The 19808-nt window shown below is 32.2% G+C and overlaps 2 protein-coding genes and 1 pseudogene across 2 annotated transcripts; all 3 read left to right on the top strand.

Annotated features, from left to right (window-relative positions):
• Positions 1 to 6821: 6821 nt before the first annotated feature.
• Positions 6822 to 7655, top strand: LOC118055963 (LEAF RUST 10 DISEASE-RESISTANCE LOCUS RECEPTOR-LIKE PROTEIN KINASE-like 2.4). Its single transcript, XM_035068013.2, has one exon. It carries the CDS (start codon positions 6822 to 6824, stop codon positions 7653 to 7655), a length of 834 nt encoding a protein of 277 aa, XP_034923904.2.
• On the top strand, positions 7609 to 12905 carry LOC140954205 (LEAF RUST 10 DISEASE-RESISTANCE LOCUS RECEPTOR-LIKE PROTEIN KINASE-like 1.3; annotated as a pseudogene).
• Positions 12906 to 16123: 3218 nt separating this feature from the next.
• On the top strand, positions 16124 to 19482 carry LOC118055965 (PR5-like receptor kinase). The gene is made up of 3 exons (XM_035068015.2): positions 16124 to 16353; positions 18105 to 18149; positions 18233 to 19482. Exon 3 carries the CDS (start codon positions 18247 to 18249, stop codon positions 19420 to 19422), a length of 1176 nt encoding a protein of 391 aa, XP_034923906.1. The 5' UTR covers positions 16124 to 16353; positions 18105 to 18149; positions 18233 to 18246; the 3' UTR covers positions 19423 to 19482.
• The last annotated feature ends 326 nt before the right edge of the window (positions 19483 to 19808 follow it).

Raw genomic sequence — 19808 nt, forward strand, 5'->3', positions numbered from 1 at the left:
ACTGTAATCTTGTGCCTCTCTAAGACATGCCTCTACCTGTTTTTTCTTTTTATTATTATGTATGTTGTGCTGTAATTTCTTGGAGTTATGTATGTAATGTTCTTTGCTTGTGCGTGTGAAATTTTGATTATCTTTTGCTAAAGCTACATTTATAATCATTAACTTTTTATAAATTCTCTTACAGTAGATTTTTTCCATAAATTCTACCAATTATATATATATTACTGATGGATTCGTCAGTAAGATTTTTATATCCATTGATGATTCCGTTGATATTTTGGTAATGTTTTTAAATATATAATTATTTGGATCAAATAATTAGAACAACAAAATTAAATCTAAGAATACATTTCATATTATTAATTTTAGCAAATCAATTACAAAAATCTTTATACATTTAAAAAAGTTGGAGCCTAGTCTTCTACATTCTTAAAAATATTTCTTTGACAATTATTTTCGGGTAACATATATTTAACTTCTTATAATAAAACTTATTTGAACTTCTTATATAATTTATTCAAACAAACTAAATAATTAAAAAAATAATTATGTTATATTCTATAAAATGAATTTGATTAATTCTTTATTTAATCTAGAAAAATAAAAAATTTAAACAAATTTATCTTTATCAATATAAATAATTATTCACTAATCAATGCATTTATCCTTCACTAATTAAATCCAATTAATTGGACGTTTACATTAGAGATTGTGGCTATTTCCAAAAGCAAAGGTGATGTTAATTGTTGAAAGTGATGGTCACTACTATATATAGGAAATTCTTGTGCAACTTTTGATCTCTCGATGCGCAAGCCTTCGATTTGTACTTCCACGTCATTAATTATTTTGTGAACAAGACAATTAATTTATGGCCTCTACTTTTCAATTTATTCTCCACACATGATCATGATAATATCAACTAACCTGTCATTCAAATAAACGAGCACAGAGAAAAAGTAATTAAATTCATGAACCAAATTATATAAACAGTTTGTAAATATTGTTTTGTTTTTGTTTTACCGACTACATAAGTAAAGATTAAGAGATTATTTGTTTTTGCATTTTAAAAGTTATTTTTAAAAAAATTTGAAAATATTTTATTTTTTATTAACTTTAAATTAATATATTTTTAGTATTTTCAAATCATTTTGATGTGCTGATGTTAAAAATTATTTTTAAAAAATAAAAAAATATTATTAACATGTATTTTAACACGAAAAGTTATTCAAAAAATAACTACAAGAAAGATACTACTTTGAGAACGGCTGTTTCTGCCCAAAGCATATATTCACTGTAAACCATTTAATCAACAATAAAAAAACGTAATCATTTATTTTGTGAACATGTCATTTTTTTTTCTCAATAATGACTGTTTCTTAGTTGTTTGGATGAGCAATTTAAATCCCAAACAACTAAGCAACACTCTTAACAATTGTTTGTTCTTGGATGTCTACAACGCAGGCACAATTTCTAACAAACGTTCAAACGTTGTTTGTTTGTTTAGAGCAACATTAATCAACCATTCAACAACTAACCAAACATTCTATCTTAAATATCAAAATCACAGATTTTACACATAACAGCCGACCCTCTAAAAAATGCAACATATAAGTTTAAAATGATGTCCAGTGATCGTTTTAAATGACTGTATCACTTTTCTGTACATGTAAGTATATGACGTTTTTATTTTATGATAAAGGGTATTTTTGAACTATCATATACATTGACAGAAAATAAGTCTCTTCCTTGAATATTTTAAAGATATACTTCCCATATTAGTCAAGTGTATTAAGAGAAATTTAATAAATTCTCTTAAATATTGATTATAAGATTTAAACGCAAGAGACTTAGAAATCTTAAGATTTAATAAAGCATAAGCCGATCTCTTAAGATCGTGTTTTCATTCTTAATTCAAGCAATCATGCGTTGTTCATATAATATGCTTTAACTTAGTATGTGTATATGCTTTATCTACCTATTTCTTTATCATTTAATAAATGCTAATAAAATTTAAATGAAAAGAACTTAATTATCTTACAAATTTAAAACTCACATTACTTGCATTATTTTAAAAAAAATAATGTCAATTGGCAAAAAGAGAAAAACAATTAATTTAATGTGTCTATGAGATATAATTCTTAACAAAGATTGAATAATTTTGAATGTATTTAATTTTAAGATTTTTGAATTATATGCCATGTAGTACAAGAGAATATAGAACTTGGCAAAATTAAATTATATTTAATTTAGCAAAATCCTACATTCATTTCTTTCAACAAATATTCTAAATTAATTTGACTAAATTCCAAATTTGTCAAATTCTGAACCATGAACACCTGTACTTATGAGAGGGGGGATAAGCGTTACAAGCCAGTTTGCACTTAACAAATTTTCAAACCAATAGAAATATTCTTAAAGAAAACATGCTATGTATATAATACTAATTATTATTGGATGAAGCTTCAATCACCCGACATATTGGTCCAAGAAAGGCATGGGAACATCACTCATATCCAATAAAAACCATGAAAAACCATTGCATGTTGAACAGAGAGGGTTGAACAGAGAGGGACCAATAATGATAGCTTGAGGACTGAGAGAAGACATGAAATCAGGCCTCAGCTCAGGCCAATTGAAAATGTTTACATTATTTGCATATGGACTCCAGAAACAAGTAGAGAAACAGAAAAAGATCAAAGAGAAAACCCAATAGGAGTTTTCCAAGTGCAAATCAGTGAGAAATGCCTTCACTTCTCAGCAAAATATTTTATGCCTTATTCTCACATAACAGTTATAACAGTTCGTTGCTCTACATAAAAACTAAATGCAACAAAGTCTAATAAAAAAAAAAAAACCCGTGACCTTAATTCTTATAGCATCACACCGGGAATATCAAATAGAAAAAACAAAGCTTGAAAATAATTTTTTACCTTCTTCTTGCCAAGAACATTCTAGAATTTGGATCTCAATAGCAAGCAAAACTAGCTAAGAGAGTTGAGAGTGGAGACAATTAGATTCAGATCATTAGACTTTAGAGGCGGTGAGTGGAGAGTGGAACTAATTTCTTAATATTTTGTGTTACTAGGGATTTGGGGAAAGGAAAAGGGAAAAGAAAAAATCCAAAAAGAGAAAGGGTGGATTGTGGAGAAGTGAACTCAGTTAGTAGTTGTTTTTCATTTCACGTTAAATCATAAAATTAAAATGTGTTTCATGTTTTTTACGAGTTGACCTAATTTTACGCGAGTTTAACTGATTTTACTGGTTTTCAAGTTTAAACCCAAATCTACATATTTTACGCCTTTTAACTTGTTAAATTATATGATTTTACAAGTAAAAACATATTTACTTGCACAACATAATATGAACTAACAAGATCATCCATAAAAAGAAATCTAACAATCTTATTGGAGCCCAACAAGAAAGCCCACTAAAAGTTTCAATCCAAGTCATTTGTGAACAAAATTATTGGATCGTTTAGATCCCAAGGCCCACATCTTAATTTCTATTCAACTGAGGTTTCCATTAGAAATAATAAAAAGTTCCGTATGCCATGGCTTTTGAGGAAATTATTACGTTGACCTTGTCTATTGCACTAAACAAATTACCATAAAATATAAAGCGTTTAAGATACAGATTAGATGGCATGCACACGTGATGGTACCGGCTTGTGACATGTTTTGACATTATCATAGATTTGTAAAAAAAAAAAAATCATAAAAAAAGAATTACATGGAGAAAAATTGTTACAATTTATAATATATTTTTTTAAAAAAAACTACAAAGCTAAATTCTTAACCAACTTAATATTAAAAAAATAAAATCAATAAAGATAATTTAAAAAAATCATAAAAAAACACAAAAGAAAATAAACCAAGTAGAGAAACATTGTAACAATCTATAGCGTTTCATGAGGAAATCTAAAGTTGTAATTCTCAACCAGCTCAATATTAAAAATAATAAAATTGATAAAGATAATTTTAAAAAAATCATAACAAAAAAAATCATGTGGGGGAACACTATAGTAATCTATAATGTTTTTTTAAAAAAAAAAAAACTACGAAACTAAATTTTCAACCAGCACAATATGAGAAAAAAATAAAATCGATAAAGATAATTGTAGAAAATAAAAATCATAAAAAAAGAAAAAAAAACCCATGTTAGGAAGCACAGTAGCAATCCACATTATTTTAAAGAAAAAAAATTACAAAACTTAATTCTCAATCAGCTCAACATTAAAAAAATAAAATCAACAAAAATAATTTTAAAAAAAAAAACAACATAAAAAAATAAAAAGAAGAAGAAGACAAGACAATTTTGGAAAAAATAAAAAGCAAAACAAAATAAAAAAAAAATGAATAAAAAAACATATAAAAAAAGTTAAAGCTAAAATTAAAAAAAGGGATTTGTCTTTTCATAAAGTAGCATAAAATTACAGAGTTTTTTTTTTATTTAAAATTGTTTTTCAAATCATGGCAAGTTCAGCCTATATTTTTGTATCTCAAAATTTTTTGGAGGAAAAAAAACCCATATAAATAATAAGTCAGTTTATGCACAATCAACAATTTTTTTTTAAAAATGAATGACATTATTCATTGATTTAAATAGAAACTTCCAGTGCAGCACAAACAATTAAGCTAGTGAAAGCTATGATTTTTGTGATATATTAAACCTAATTTAGGAGTTGACATGAAAAATTGATGACTCAAAATCTAACGGGATTAAGTTTTAATTTGAACAAAAGTTACATTAAGTCAATCATTTTTTTAATATTCAATTGATTTTGTCAAATTATGTCGAATCATTTTTAAATATAATAATATTATTGTTATAAAAGAATCTGATAACATTAACCTAATAATTTTGATATTTTTTTAAATCACATACTTAGATAAGGGTCTTAATTTGTTTGAGATTCTGATAGTTATTATGGTTTAAAATATTTTTTATTTAGAAATAAATTAAAATAATATATTTTTTATTTTTTAAAAAATTATTTTTAAAATTAATATATCAAAACAATTTAAAATTTAAACAAACACGGTTTTTATTACATTTTCAAATGGTGCCTTGGACGTATAGGATTGCCGAGGGGCTAGAAGAATTCACAATGCAATTATGAAGTATATACTGTTGTCAATAAGTCAACAGAAACTTCTCTTAATCCCCCACCTAGAAAAAACAGCCCCAGCTGTTCGCTTCTTGAATCTTATTAATTTCAGTGAGAGAAATGCGAGGCCAAATGAACACTTACACCTACGCGTGTAAATGTATGTATGGTTGGAATTGTAGTAGTAATTATAGTTTAAAGTAATTTTTATTTAGAAATATATTAAAATAATTTTTTTTATTTTATAAAAATTATTTTTGATATAAACATATTAAAATGATTTATAAATATATATATATAAAAAATTTAATAATTTTAAAAAAAAATTTAAATATAATTTATACCGCATTTCCAAACACATGCATATCTCCATTTGTTGATGGACTTCGGTGGTAAATACAGTGGATATAATTTATTTCTCATCTCTATTGGAGCACAAAAATCAATGGTTAATTTGAAGTTCAAGTTTTGTAATGAATTACAATTATCTTCGAGATCTTTGAGAATCATTAGCCAGGAAGTAGACACTCTAAATATCAACACAATAACTCCACTCGGTAGCTTAACTTAACTGTTATGAGATTGTAAAATATACTTTAAAATTATTTTTAAATTTAATTTAATAATTTAAATTATTAAATTAAGTTAACTATATGATATTGTATCATAAACTTATTGATGAAATACTCACAAGTTTGAATATTATTATTTTCATTTTATTTAATTAAAAATTAAAAATTTATATTTGATGACTTCCATTAAATAATTATATAAATTATAATTTAGGACTTGGTTCTTTTGATAAAATACCATATAATATAATTTACACAAATGATCGTATAATTCAACCAAAAAAATCCTCAATTACAAACTTATTCTCAAACTAATCTGCATTATGGTAGTAGTTGTTAGTTACAAATTAAGTTGGTAGTTGGGTGTTTGTACTTTGTAGTGGTGAGTAACAGCTAATTAGGCAGGCAATACCTGTTCGCCATGCAATCAAATTAATGACGAAAGGGAGCATCCAGGATCCATAATTAATTTCTATTGAGATATGTGTTTTGGCAGAAGCTGCTCTATTTCAGCAGCATTAATAAACCTACACGGATTTGGCAGCACAAGTTGATTTGCTAGAGATTGCAATGATAAATCAAACCTATACGTGAAATTAAACCAATAAATTAAGTCAATTTTTGATAACCATGTCTTACCATTACCTGCCCATGTTATTTTTAAAATCATTCTAAAATTTCAACTCAATTTAATAATTGAATTAAAAATTATATATAATATCATAAAACTGATTAAATTATAATTTTTTAAATTTTAATTCAAACTAAAACATCATAAAAGCTTTAAATAAATTTTTAAATTTTTTTAATAACTCAATAAAAAATTATAATTTTTTTATATATAAAACTAGTTAAAAAATATTAATAAAATCTTTATCTAAACTATAACCTATCCAATTCTTTAAAATACCTCCGCCATTGTCGGTAACCCTCTTCCAATAAAAAGAAATTTAGTCAGCTAAGCATTCAATATTCTCAAGTATTGCATCAGCATCTATCACTTCCTGATGCATTTATTTCCCTGAAATTGATGCTTTATCGTGGAGTAACTCGTTTCTCTGTCCTCTGAACTTCCCCTGAAGCAACCAAGCTCACACTAACACACAATTCCATCTCTCCTATACTACTTCCTCTTTGCCAGAATGAATTCCTTGGTTTTTTCTTTATCTCCTTTTCTTTCAGTTTCTGTTATCGTATTGTTGCTATTCATTCGAATTCCTTCATCACTAAGCAACAATGACCTGTTCAGTGACTGTAGTAATCAGTTTGTGTGTGGCAATATTACCGCAGACTTTCCCTTTTGGGGAAGTGCCAGACCTTCTTCCTGTGGCATTCCTGAATTGGAACTCAAGTGTGAGAATAATATCACCAAGATGAATATTAACGAGGTTAGATACCGTGTTTTGGACATCAAACAAGACACTGAAATTCTCAGGATTGCAAGAGAGGACAGCTTCGTTGGATTGTGTCCGCCTCAATTTGCGAACAGCACGTTCGATCCGATGATGTTTGAGTCTGTTACTGGTTACATGAATTTTACTTTTGTTTATGGTTGTCTGCCTTTTGCTTTAGATGGCCCTGCACTATTCACTTGCATAATAAATGGGGTTAATTATCAAAGTGGTTTTGTGCTACCAATGGCTAATGGTCCTGGGGCTTGTTACAGCAGTGTCTTTTTTCCAGCTCCTGTAATAGCTTTGCCATCAATTCTGGATTTGCCAGTTTTCAAACGATACTTGAAAGAAGGTTTTGAGGTAAGATGGAAGGTTGATAGCACAGCATGTAGAGAGTGCTTAAGGTCTGGAGGAGTTTGTGGTTATGACAGTACTTCTAATGAAACAACTTGTTACCGGCCAAATCAATCTAGAGGATCAAATACGTATGCTCCAGCCAGTTCAACACCCGCTGCTGCTCCTGTTTCAGGTATGTACCTTAGCAATGGCTCGGATCAGTATATGAACTCAAGCCAATGCTAGATGCTTCACGTCGTAGTTCCTTTCCTGTTTTATTCAGTTAAATTTTGTCTTAATTATAGTTGGACAGAAGTAAACACTGATATGACCATCTTTTTCTTAGAACAACTTGTCTAGTGGACTAGCTAGGAGGCTCAAACTTCAGAACTAGACCATGGTAATAAGGGATATAGCTTTCCAGTTACATAATGGTCATACCACAAGAAAATCGAGGCCAGTGGTTTCACTATGATACCAAGTAGTCATAGGAAGTTTTGATAACAGGTTCTGCAGAAGATTAGGATGACACCGAAAATTATATGATTTTTGTTTAATACTTGGTCATAGCTAAGAATTTTGCTAAATCTTAACAAGGAAAAGCTAAAGATATCCAAGATAAACTCATCATATCAGTGACGCTCTCGCCAATGTTCGCATAACAAAGATGAACTTGACTGCTTTTAGGATTTGTTGCTCTTGTGTAGACTCTGTTCATGTGGTTACATATGAACCATGGAAACAAATTAAGGGCAACTGCTCCTTTCCTCTTTCGCTGTTGTGTAAATTCAGTTCATCATATTCCGTTTCTGTATTGCTGAGATGTTTAGATGAAGCAGAACAAACGTGATTATTAATTAAAGGAAATTTACAAGCGATCCAAAAATTGAGCTCATATCATAGACTCGATGGTCTTGCCGATAATGTCGTTTTTGGTTGTTAAATGTTTAGTGGTCTTTTTCCTTGTACAATGCAGTCTAATAACTGAAACTTAAAATCCAAACCCAAATTCTCACCTCCCGTTTCCGCCTGATCTTGCCTTTGTTGGCATATTCTGAAACATTGACAGCTTTTACTCTAGGAACTTGAACCTAGAACATCATAACATCATAGTATATTTATTTTTATCTGTGTACATTACTTTTATTCCTTGGTTTGTCTGCTATACTTTTTATTATGCTCATACCTGTCAGGACAGAGAATATCATAACATCCCAAGATCTTTGTTTTTATCTGCATACCTTACTTTAATTCCCTGTTTTGTCTGCTATACTGTTTGTTATGCTCATACTTGTCAGGACAGATCGCTCAGTCTCCCGGAAATTAGTTAGGAGGAAAATTTTTCTTTTTATTTATTGGTTTAGTCAACTTTGTAAACCAAAATGAATAAGAAAGTGTGTTTCGGTTTGAGTTTGCCGCAGGCCGTAGCACAGCAAGTACAAAGGGTATATCAGACCTGAAACTTGGAAAATTCTACAAGGCCACAGAATTTTCGATCAGGATACCAATTATACATTAAAAATTATTTTATCTTGCTAAGAAAATGACCTGCCTGTTTGGTTGGCTACCTAAATTTCAATTGATGCCACTCTTATCGCTCTAATGGAAGCTTCTCGTTGAAAATTTTCATTCCCCTTTGGTCAAATACTCACTACCAATTCTATTATAATAGTTGAGTGAGATAACTTCCATCTATTTTGTTTTTCCCCTTAACTCAATACTTGATGAATAGTCTTTCCTTTCAATCCTCTCTATGTGAAAATGCGACCACATCTCCTTCTGGCCATGTCTTGGTTTATCCTGTTCATAACCATAATCCTTGTCTGTGGTTTCACACTTGTGTTTTCTGCTGATGATGAGCGGTATCTAATCTGCAGAAACTTGTATGATTGCGGAAATATTAAGGGTATTGGTTATCCTTTCTCGGGATCCAATAGGCCTGATTATTGTGGCTATCCAGGGTTCGAGCTCAATTGAAGTAACCAAGTTCCGGAGATCACAATCACTCAATCGACATACAAAGTCCTTGCCATCAATAATCAGTCACGGACTCTTAACGTTGCTAGAACAGATTACAGAGAAAATCTCTGTCCTACTCTCCTTCTCAACACAACTTTGAATCCCAGTCTTTTGAGTTACACAACGGATGATCATAACATAACAATCTACTATGGTTGCCCCACTCAAGGTCCGCCAACTTCCTATCTCTTAACTCAGTTTCCATGCAGCATAAACACCACTGAGATGACGGGCTACTTTACAGCAACAGACGACTTCTCTTTCCTTGGTAACCTTGCTTCTAACCTAACCCGTTACCTGGAATCCTGCGACAACAGTGTTAAAGTTCAAGTAAGTCAATCAGCTCTTGAGCCAATTATAGGAAATGCAACTGTAGCAAAGTTGCTTGGAGCTCTTAATCAAGGTTTTGGGCTGGTGTGGAATGCAAATGATACCTTATGTGAGACATGCAATTCTTCTGGTGGTCAGTGTGGGTACGATCAACCTCGAGATTTTAATTGCCTGCCATCACCACCTAGTCAGTCAACAAGTACATCTTCTTTCCAGTTTCTTTCCTTGATGGCATAATAGGATAAATAGAGGTAGCTCAAAAGTAGGAGGATCTTTGGTAATAGAAACAGGCGAGAAACATTCCTTTGAGTAGAGGTAGAAGCCTAGCCAACTATTAGGATTTACTCGTCATCCCCACTAGTCCAGGTTTTTCGTTTAGTAAACTTCAATTAGTCCAGGTTCCTCCTTCAACTAGTCCAGGTTTCTTGTTTTCTGAACTGCAACTAGCCAGCCTACTCTTCTAAGCAGTCAAGGAATAAATTCATCTTTGCAGATATTTGCAAGTTCTACCGCAGTTTTCAAGTCTGGTCAGGTTTTAGCTTGCCATATTTTCGTCTTTGGTACTTTATGAGTTTGATAGCTTTCAAGTAAATGCTCCAATGATTTCAAGAATTCGATGCTTGAATTACTTTCAAAGGCTCAAAATTAGGATTGTTTTCTTCAGTCTTGTGTTTACTCTGGCCCTTTAGAGCTCCATCGGGTGATTGTTTGAGCACACAAAAGAATTATACACCTTGTTCATGGAATTTTAACTAAATCTCAGTTAATCTCTGAGAGTGTTTGTCCATGCCTATTTCTTTAGTAGTTGAGTTTATTGCCTGGAAAAACTGAACAGTTCAATTACTCATGGTTTCTTTCCCCTGTTTTCTCTGTTTTTTCCATGTTTTTTTCGCCACTTTCTAAACCACTGTTATTAAACCTGGCATTGTTCATGGGTTGATCCGGGACCTAGCTGACCCGGATTCAAGGGTAACTATGTGACTCTGTACTTTTCCCGTATAAAGTTTAATAACTATGTTCTCAATTGTGAACCTGCTTCCTTTTAATGTTGTCTATAATCTGAATGAATTCCTGAATTATTTTTGTATTCGACAAATAAAAACTCATACAGCCAATATCATATATTAGAAGTTAGTCCAATTTATCGTGCTTATTAACCAAGTTCCTACAGCCTACTGAAAATTTGTTTCAATGTGATCATTAATGTTTCAACTGACGTTTCACGCTTTCATTTTTTTTCGCAGAGGAGACCTCTAACCCAGATTCACTTAAAATAGGTATAGTTCTGCTACACACACATTAAAAAAAGAAAAACAAAAAGCTGAGCAGTTTTTTTTCCTACTTCCAGGACTTAGCATAGCAGGTACTGTTGTCGTTGTCTTTTTGGGATGTTGGATCATGACCATTATACAACGGAAGAGAAGAAAAGCTGCCCTCCTGAAAAGCAAAGACCTTCCTATAGCAGCTACTCCTTCAAGCAAAGGCCTTGCTACTTCAACTAATCTCTCTCAAACCACCCCTTCTCTTACCCCCTCAAAGTCTGACATTGATAAGGGCAGTACCTACTATGGGGTGCGGGTGTTCAGCTACAATGAACTTGAGGAAGCCACTAGTTGTTTTGATTCTTCAAAAGAACTTGGTGATGGAGGGTTTGGCACTGTTTACTATGGTTAGAAGATGAAATTATTTTATTTTGCAGTATAGTAACTTTGCATATATTAACTTCTTTGTTGACTCCTTTCTAAAGTTTTAACGTAATTGCTTGAATGATCAGGAGTACTCAGGGATGGGCGTGTGGTGGCTGTCAAGCGCCTATATGAGAGCAACATGAGACGTGCTGAGCAGTTTATGAATGAAATTGAGATCCTGGCTCATTTGCGGCACAAGAACCTGGTGGAACTCTATGGATGCACCTCCAGGCATAGCCGAGAGCTTCTACTTGTTTATGAATACATGCCTAATGGAACTGTCGCTGATCATCTTCATGGAAGACAGTCGAACTCTGGTTTGCTCACTTGGCCTGTTCGGTTGAGCATTGCTATAGAGACAGCCAGTGCACTTGCATACCTCCACGCTTCAGATGTCATACATCGTGATGTCAAAACCAATAACATTCTCCTAGACAACGACTTCCATGTGAAAGTGGCTGATTTTGGCTTGTCGAGATTGTTCCCAACTGATGTAACTCATGTATCGACTGCTCCTCAAGGGACGCCTGGATATGTTGATCCGGAGTATTATCAATGCTACCAACTGACGAACAAGAGCGACGTTTACAGCTTTGGAGTGGTCTTGATTGAGCTGATATCAGCTTTAGAAGCAGTGGACACCAATAGGCATCGGCATGATATTAATTTGTCCATCATGGCAGTGAAGAAAATCCAAAACCATGCTTTAAATGAGTTGGTTGATCCATTTCTTGGATTTGACAAGGATTTCGGGGTGAGGAAGATGGTAACATCAGTTGCAGAATTAGCTTTCCGGTGTTTGCAACATGAGAGGGAAATGAGGCCTACCATGGAGGAAGTGTTGGAGATCCTGAGGAGAATTGAGAAAGAAAATTACGGAGCAGAAAAGGCAGATGTATTGGATATTCGTGAGGATGATGTTGGTCTAATGAAGCATCCTCCTCCTCCACTCCAACTTTCACCAGATTCTACGAGTGATCAATTTTGAGCAAGCAGTTCTTCAACTACAACACCGCATTCCTCTTGTAGATATATCCTTATCCTTTGTGCTTAAAATATGCTTTTGGACTGACATAGAACTATATATTATGCGGGAATTCATGATTTTCTATCAGAAGGTTAACAGAACTACATTTGTACCAAATCCTCTAAAGCTAAATAAAGCAATGTTGAAAAAGAAAAGGAATAAATCCATCAAGAGAATAAGAACAACATGCTGAAGCAAAATTTCTTCAGGTTGGTTAGGGATGTGAGCTCTCTAAGACTTGTATTATTCCAATACAATGAAACTTTTCCTCTTCGCCTATAGATGTAAGCATAGAAGAGTCACGTAAAACACTATGTAGTAGATGTGTGATTCTTTTTCTTTAAGCTTGTTATGATTATTCTCTTTATCTAATTGTGGGATCGATCCTTAACACTCATCACACTGCAAGAAGTGCTGAAAACATTTTTTTCATGTTTCTGATCTTAATGTTTTAATGATAATGCCATTTATGGCTTCAAACACAGCTTCGAGACAAGAGAATAGGTTGAAGCAGATGGGTGCAGCGTTCTTACATTGAAAGGCTGAAGAAGAAGCCACCAATTGTTGATATATCACTTTCCTGTTAATAAAACGATTTGCATTGACAGGAAACTTGGGTAATCAGTTACTGTCTTTCCTTCCTGTGTATTGAATGCCTTCTTCTGTTTCTTTCATATGATATGCCTAGAAAGTGTCGTATTTATATTTATTATTGTTTGTTTCAAGCCCTTGTCATTGATTTCCTGTAATTCCTTGTATCCCTGGTAGAATGCGATCTTGTTGCCAATATCTTCACAAACCAATGTACTCGTATACTAGGGTTTCTTAATTTCTAAAATTTTATAGCCCTAAATTATAAAGAAAGAAACTAGAATCTCTGAAGTTATAATCCTTGAGTGTAGAGAAAATTGCAGATAAACCTCTGATTTATTTTAAAAACACTTTGTTTCATAAATTATCTTATGAAAAAATAGCTTATAAGATTGTTTACATGTAAGAATAATGTCATAAATAGTAAAATTTTAATTAAATTAAAAGCAGAAATAATTCCAAAAACAATAAGAAAAAAAAAATCTAAAACAGTGAATTTTAAGCCATAAAAAAAAATCCATGTTAATAGTTATATATTATCTCTTTATAATTAGATTTTTAGAATGATCTAATAAAATTTCAGCTTAGTCCAACTATAAGATAAAAACAATATGCTTGGAACACTTGAAAACCTAAAAAAAAAATAAAAAAAAATACAATAATACAATAAAAATTAATTGTGATAATAACAATAAAGATTAATGCTCCATGTCTAAAACATTGTAATTAAGGATACAATGTAAAACCACCACCCGAGGTCTCAGGTTCAGCAATTGATGAACCTAGCAAATGGTTAAACAAGTTTTAAGGGAAAAAAAGAAGATTTATCAAGGAAGAAAAAAAAAAGCAAGAGAAATTTTTAATAATGAACCGAACAAATGTTTGAAGAAGTTTCAAGGGGCAAAGAAGATTTATCACGAAAAAATATCAAGAGAATTATTTATCTAAAAAATACCTTTAATATTGCCTATGTATGATAATAACATTACCATTACAAGATATATAAAAACGCCTAGAAAAAATACCATAGCCGAATCCATATTAGCCAAGGTTTTTCCTTTCTTTTTTGCCTTTGAACTTTTTTTTTATTATTATTATATTTTTCTATACCCAAATTTATGACCAGTTTGTTAAGGAAAGAAAAATTTAACAATTATAGATCAAAGTATAAAATAAAGGGAAATCTCAAGACCAATCTCAAATTTTGTAGAAAAAGTTATGCTTAGTCCCCCACTTTCTTTTTCTTACTCTATAGTCCCTTTAATTTTTACAATTTTAATTTTGATTCAAAAATTTATTTTCTTAATATTTCAATCTTTAAGTTTGAGACAAGAGAGAAGAAAACCCCTTGAAATGGTGAAGAAAAGAGTAAGTTGGTGAATGATCACTTTTCAACGATGAAATTTGATATTATTGGTGTCAACATGTTTTAATTAACAAGATGAGTTTGATGGTGGTGGTTTATATATATATATATATGAAAAAATAGATTAGGTTCTTTTAGATTATTTTTTTTAATTTGATTAATTTTTTTCTATCAGCAGCTAACCTTTTTTTATCCATTTCCATCACTTCAAGTATCAAAATGTACTTGAGTATTGTATTCCTTTTTTATTTTAAATTCAAGAGTACAATGGTTATTTGATAAATCCACATCAAAATTTTGACATCACTTGAAGATTTTTTTTTCTTTGATGAAAATACATTATTAATACCAAGAGCTTATACCTAACTCTCAAATGTTAATAAGAGTGAATTTTGTTATCATAATTTACTAATGACTAGAACAGTCAATCGGTTCTGATTGGTCAAATCAATTTCTTATAACAGATTAACCTAGGTAAATTTTTAAAACTGTCTATTTTAGATTTTATCATATGATTTATCAATTCTTCAAAGTATGCATAGTGAAATGTGTAATTTAATTTTAATTATGTTATCGATATAAAGATTTTCATTAAACATTTACAACGGAAACTAATCGAAATCTTTAAAATTATAAAAATGGTTAAAAAGAAGTCAGATAAAGCAAATGATTCAAATTTAAAAAGCAATTAAATCACATCAAGATTTAGAAGTATTAACTAATTCTTTTCTAAAATATTCCATGAGAGTGATGTATGGTATTTTAAGTAATTTTAAATTATATAATAAAAGAAAATAGGAAGAAGAGAATCAATGACTTGAAACTCTTTACGAAGTCTTGGTAAACCATGGAACAGGATGGATGGTACAACGTGGTCCAGGGGTTAACACAGAAAAATGATGCCATTTCCCATTAGCATACTTTTCCTGCTATCCCAAAATTTTCAAATACCTGTCTGTAGGAAATTTCTGCTTCAATTTCCTCTTGACTGACTTAAACAACTTTTCAGTCAACGTACCAGAGCCAACCAACCCATTGCCATAACCCAGTCAGGAGTCATGTACTATCTAACCCCTCTTCCATTAGGCCATTACCACACTACCCTCTTTCCTTGGAGCATTCCACACCCAGAACAACCACCACCATCACCCCCTTCTAATTCCTCCACCAATGCGCCCCCTCGGCACCGCTGCTGCCACCTCCTTCCTTTCCACCCTCTTATTGTTCCTCCACTTAACGGCATCATTTCCTTCGAATGACATGAGCAATCTTTCAAACTGCAACCAAAACTTCTCTTGTGGTGCCCTCACAGACATCACCTACCCTTTCACCGGTGGCCAACGACCACCCCTCTGCGGCCCACAGGAGTTCCAGCTCACATGTAATATTGTTGACTCAGTGACCACCCTCATGGTTAAATCACTGCCTTACCGAGTCACTCGGGTTAACCAAACCAGCCAAACCTTAAGGCTCTCACGTTTAGACTTCTACGATGACCTTCCATGCACCCACCTATCCAGTAGCACCACTTTTGATAACGATATCTTCAGTCTTGGCTCCAACAATAAAAACCTTACTTTGTTTTATGGGTGCAAGAACTTAGGTGGCTTTGTCGAGGAAAAATTTAAGTTCTCATGTCCCGTGCCAGGAGATTCAGAAGAAGAAGGGTTTTTCAAGGTTGGTGATCACTTCCTTCTACGGGCTGGTGTCGGACTAGTTTTCAAGTGCCATTTCTCCGGAGTCGGGCACAACAACTTCAGGCTGAAGGGTCATCTTTACTTGGTGAGGTTTTGAAAGAAGGGTTTGATGTACGTTATAGTGATCCTTACAGTGCTGATTGTCAGAAGTGTTCCAAGCATTCTGGTAGGCAATGTGGGTTTGATGTTAAACCTATTTGCATCTGTAATGATCACCTCTGTCCTGGTAAGTTAAAATCGATATTAATTTTTACCAGCCAAAATCTTCTACGAGTTTGGTAGCTTTCAAGAAATGCTAGGCCTTCTTGTGGTAATTTATATGCAGGTTTTTTTTATATCAAATTACGCCAAGCTTCAATGATTTCAAGAATTAATGCTTGAATTGCTTGGTAAGGGTTAGAAATTAAATTTTTCTTGAAAATATATTAAAATAATTTTATTTTTAAATTAGTATATAAAAACAATTTAAAAATAAAAAAAATTAATTTAAAATAAAAAAAATTAAAAACATTTACTTAAACTACTTATTAGTTATTTATGATGACATTTAATCAACCCACCTTAATATTTTAAAAGACATAAAACCCCATCCATGCGAATCAAACAAATGATCAGAAATAAATAAGATATTCCCTCATGACTTTAGTCTAATGAAACATCAAACTCATGATATATGTGAAGAAACAAATAATATGTTCGAATATATTAGATAATTTTGATTGGACAAAAAGATGCATGGAACCAAAAAAGCATCCATCAACTAACAAATAATCCTCTTTCCACAACAGAATTCACACCTCAACCGCTTTGTAAGAAATAAAACATTTATCATGAACTTGGTCTTGGTCTTGGTCTTGCTACTGTGAAATTATACTTTAGGCATCAGTTTTTTACTGTATAAAAATTTACAGTGAAATGCTGATTTTATCTCTTAATCACAAAGTAACATGTCTTGGATTTAGAGGTATAAAGGTATTTTCCAAATAGCCCCTAGTTTAGCTTTTCCATGTTGGAAAAGGTTTAGAATGGTATTGTCGCAAAGTCACCTGTTTCATATTGGTTAAGGAAAAGATTTATTTCGTTAGATTACAAGTGGAAATCAAATATTACCATTATTGTTGATTTACAAATTAATGAATTTGAGAGAATACTAAGAAAAAAAATTAGATATTAAAATATATAGTCATGAAAAGATAAGGAGATCGAGGAGAGTACTAATTTTTCAGCTTTAGTCTTTCGGTATTAACTTGGAGAAAGTACAAGCACGCTGCTTTTTTCTTTTTTTTTTCCCTCATGCATGGATGTAGATCTTGACATGGAAGTCACGGTGATTTCTAAATTATACTATGGAGATATTGTAAAAAATTACGATGTTCCTGCTTCTAACATTCCAAGACCATAGAAGAGTGCAAGTGTCGTCGAACATCTTTATCAAAAGAAGATGATTCAAGTGTAGTTTTCAGTGTCTCTACTACCACATCAGAACTTCTTTCTGTTATAAAATTTTTAAAAAAATCGAGGCAAATTAGTAGTAATTTTTTTTTATTGACAAAGTCCAACGCTATACACTATGTGTTAGGTAGAAATGTAAAAAGTTAACAAGAACAGGACAAACAATATTCAAGAAAGAATTGTAAAGCTGCCATGGAATGGTTAGCTTAAGTTTACAACAATATAGATTAAGACATTAAGGAGTTCAGAAAATAAAGACATTACCTAATATATCACAATTAATCTCAGAATTAATTCCTGAACTGTATTGAATTTTATGTCTGCTGAGACTGATTCTATTATTTGTTTATTACTAATTAACCACGACATCTTCCATTGGTTGTCGTCATCACCATCATCATGAGTCAGCACATTCCACTTCTTTGTCTTTGGGGTAATTTCATTTTTTTTATTATAGTTGCTGATCACCAATGAAAATTGTAAAATTTTCTTATATCAGAAACTTACTTGATGTTCATGTTACAGGAACAGGATCTTCAAGGTTTGGAAAGGGTCTTAAGATTGCTATAGGTGAATATAATAATAAGAATCCAATATTTTCATTTGATGACGATGACAGCGATAATAATGATGATGATCATTTCCTTTTACAGCTATATCAGCATCTATGGCAGCGATAATTGCTTTTTCTATAATTGCAATTTGTTTCAGTGGAAGAGAAGGCTCATTTAGTGGCAATATAGCAATGACCTTCAAGCTGAAGAATTCACAGAATGTTGACAGGTTTGAAACATTTATGATGGACTATCATTGTCTCGCCCCAAGGCGTTATTCATATTCAGACATTAAGAAAATCACCAACTCATTCACCAATAAACTAGGTGAGGGGGGATTTGGTAATGTATACAAAGGAAAGTTAACGGACGATCGACCTGTGGCCGTAAAAGTCCTGAAAGAATCCAAAGGTGATGGAGAAGAGTTCATGAATGAAGTTGCAAGCATTAGCAGAACTTCCCACGTGAACATAGTTACACTTTTGGGTTTCTGCTATGAGAAGACTAAAAGAGCTTTGATCTACGAATTCATGACCAGGGGTTCTTTAGACAAGTTCATATCTTTTGAAGGAGCCCCAGATACAAATTTTGGTTTACAATGGGAAAGGTTTTATGAAATTGCAGTTGGTATTGCTAGAGGTCTCGAGTACTTACATAGAGGTTGTAACACTCGAATTGTGCATTTTGACATAAAGCCTCACAACATTCTTCTCGATGAAGATTTTTGTCCAAAGATCTCTGATTTTGGTCTGGCAAAGCTATGCAGGAGTAAAGAGAGTAAGGTTTCAATGATAGGCGCAAGAGGGACTGTCGGTTACATAGCACCTGAAGTGTTCTGTAGGAATTTTGGAGGAGTATCTTACAAGTCTGATGTGTATAGCTATGGAATGATGGTTCTAGAAATGGTCGAAGAAAGAAAAAAAATATATATTGGATCTTCGGAAACCAGTGAAATGTATTTCCCTGATTGGTTTTACAAGTATCTTGAACCAGGAGAGATTACATTACTTCATGGGGGTATATCAGAAGAGGAAGAAGAGATTATAAAAAAGATGATTTTAGTAGGTTTGTGGTGCATCCAAACCATTCCATCAGATAGACCATCAATGACAAAGGTGGTAGAGATGTTTGAAGGTAGTCTTCACTCTTTGCAAATTCCACTTAAACCTGTACTTTCTTCACCTAAAAGGTCTGCTCAAGATCACTCTTCCACTATATCATCACTGCCAAGTGTGTCGTCACAAGGGGGTGGAGTGAACAAATTGTCAGTTGATGAAAGTAACTCGTAACTGGAGATTTCAATACTTTGTGTAGCCTGATGAAGATATAAAAAACCTTATTTCATGTCCTTCATCTAAGAGCTGCTTCTAGGCTGAATGGTTCTTTGATATAGCTCATCGGAGGATACTCGTACAGGATTGGTAAGAGACATTATCGTCTCTGTCCATCTCTTTTTTTCACCACTGATGCATACTTCATGTTCAATCTACTGAAAGTGTAGAACATTATGTTCCTGCTTGCATCTTATTGTTTATGATTTCAAAAGTTAGATAATAAGTGAGGTTCAGTTTTATCATGCCTATGGTTAATGTCATATGTCCTGTATTGCAACTTTCTTGGTGGACTTTCATATTTTTCTTACTCTGTTTATTTGAGAAATATATTTCCCGGCTTG

Source organism: Populus alba, chromosome 4 (assembly GCF_005239225.2).
Source record: "Populus alba chromosome 4, ASM523922v2, whole genome shotgun sequence".
NCBI classification, from domain to species: domain Eukaryota; kingdom Viridiplantae; phylum Streptophyta; class Magnoliopsida; order Malpighiales; family Salicaceae; genus Populus; species Populus alba.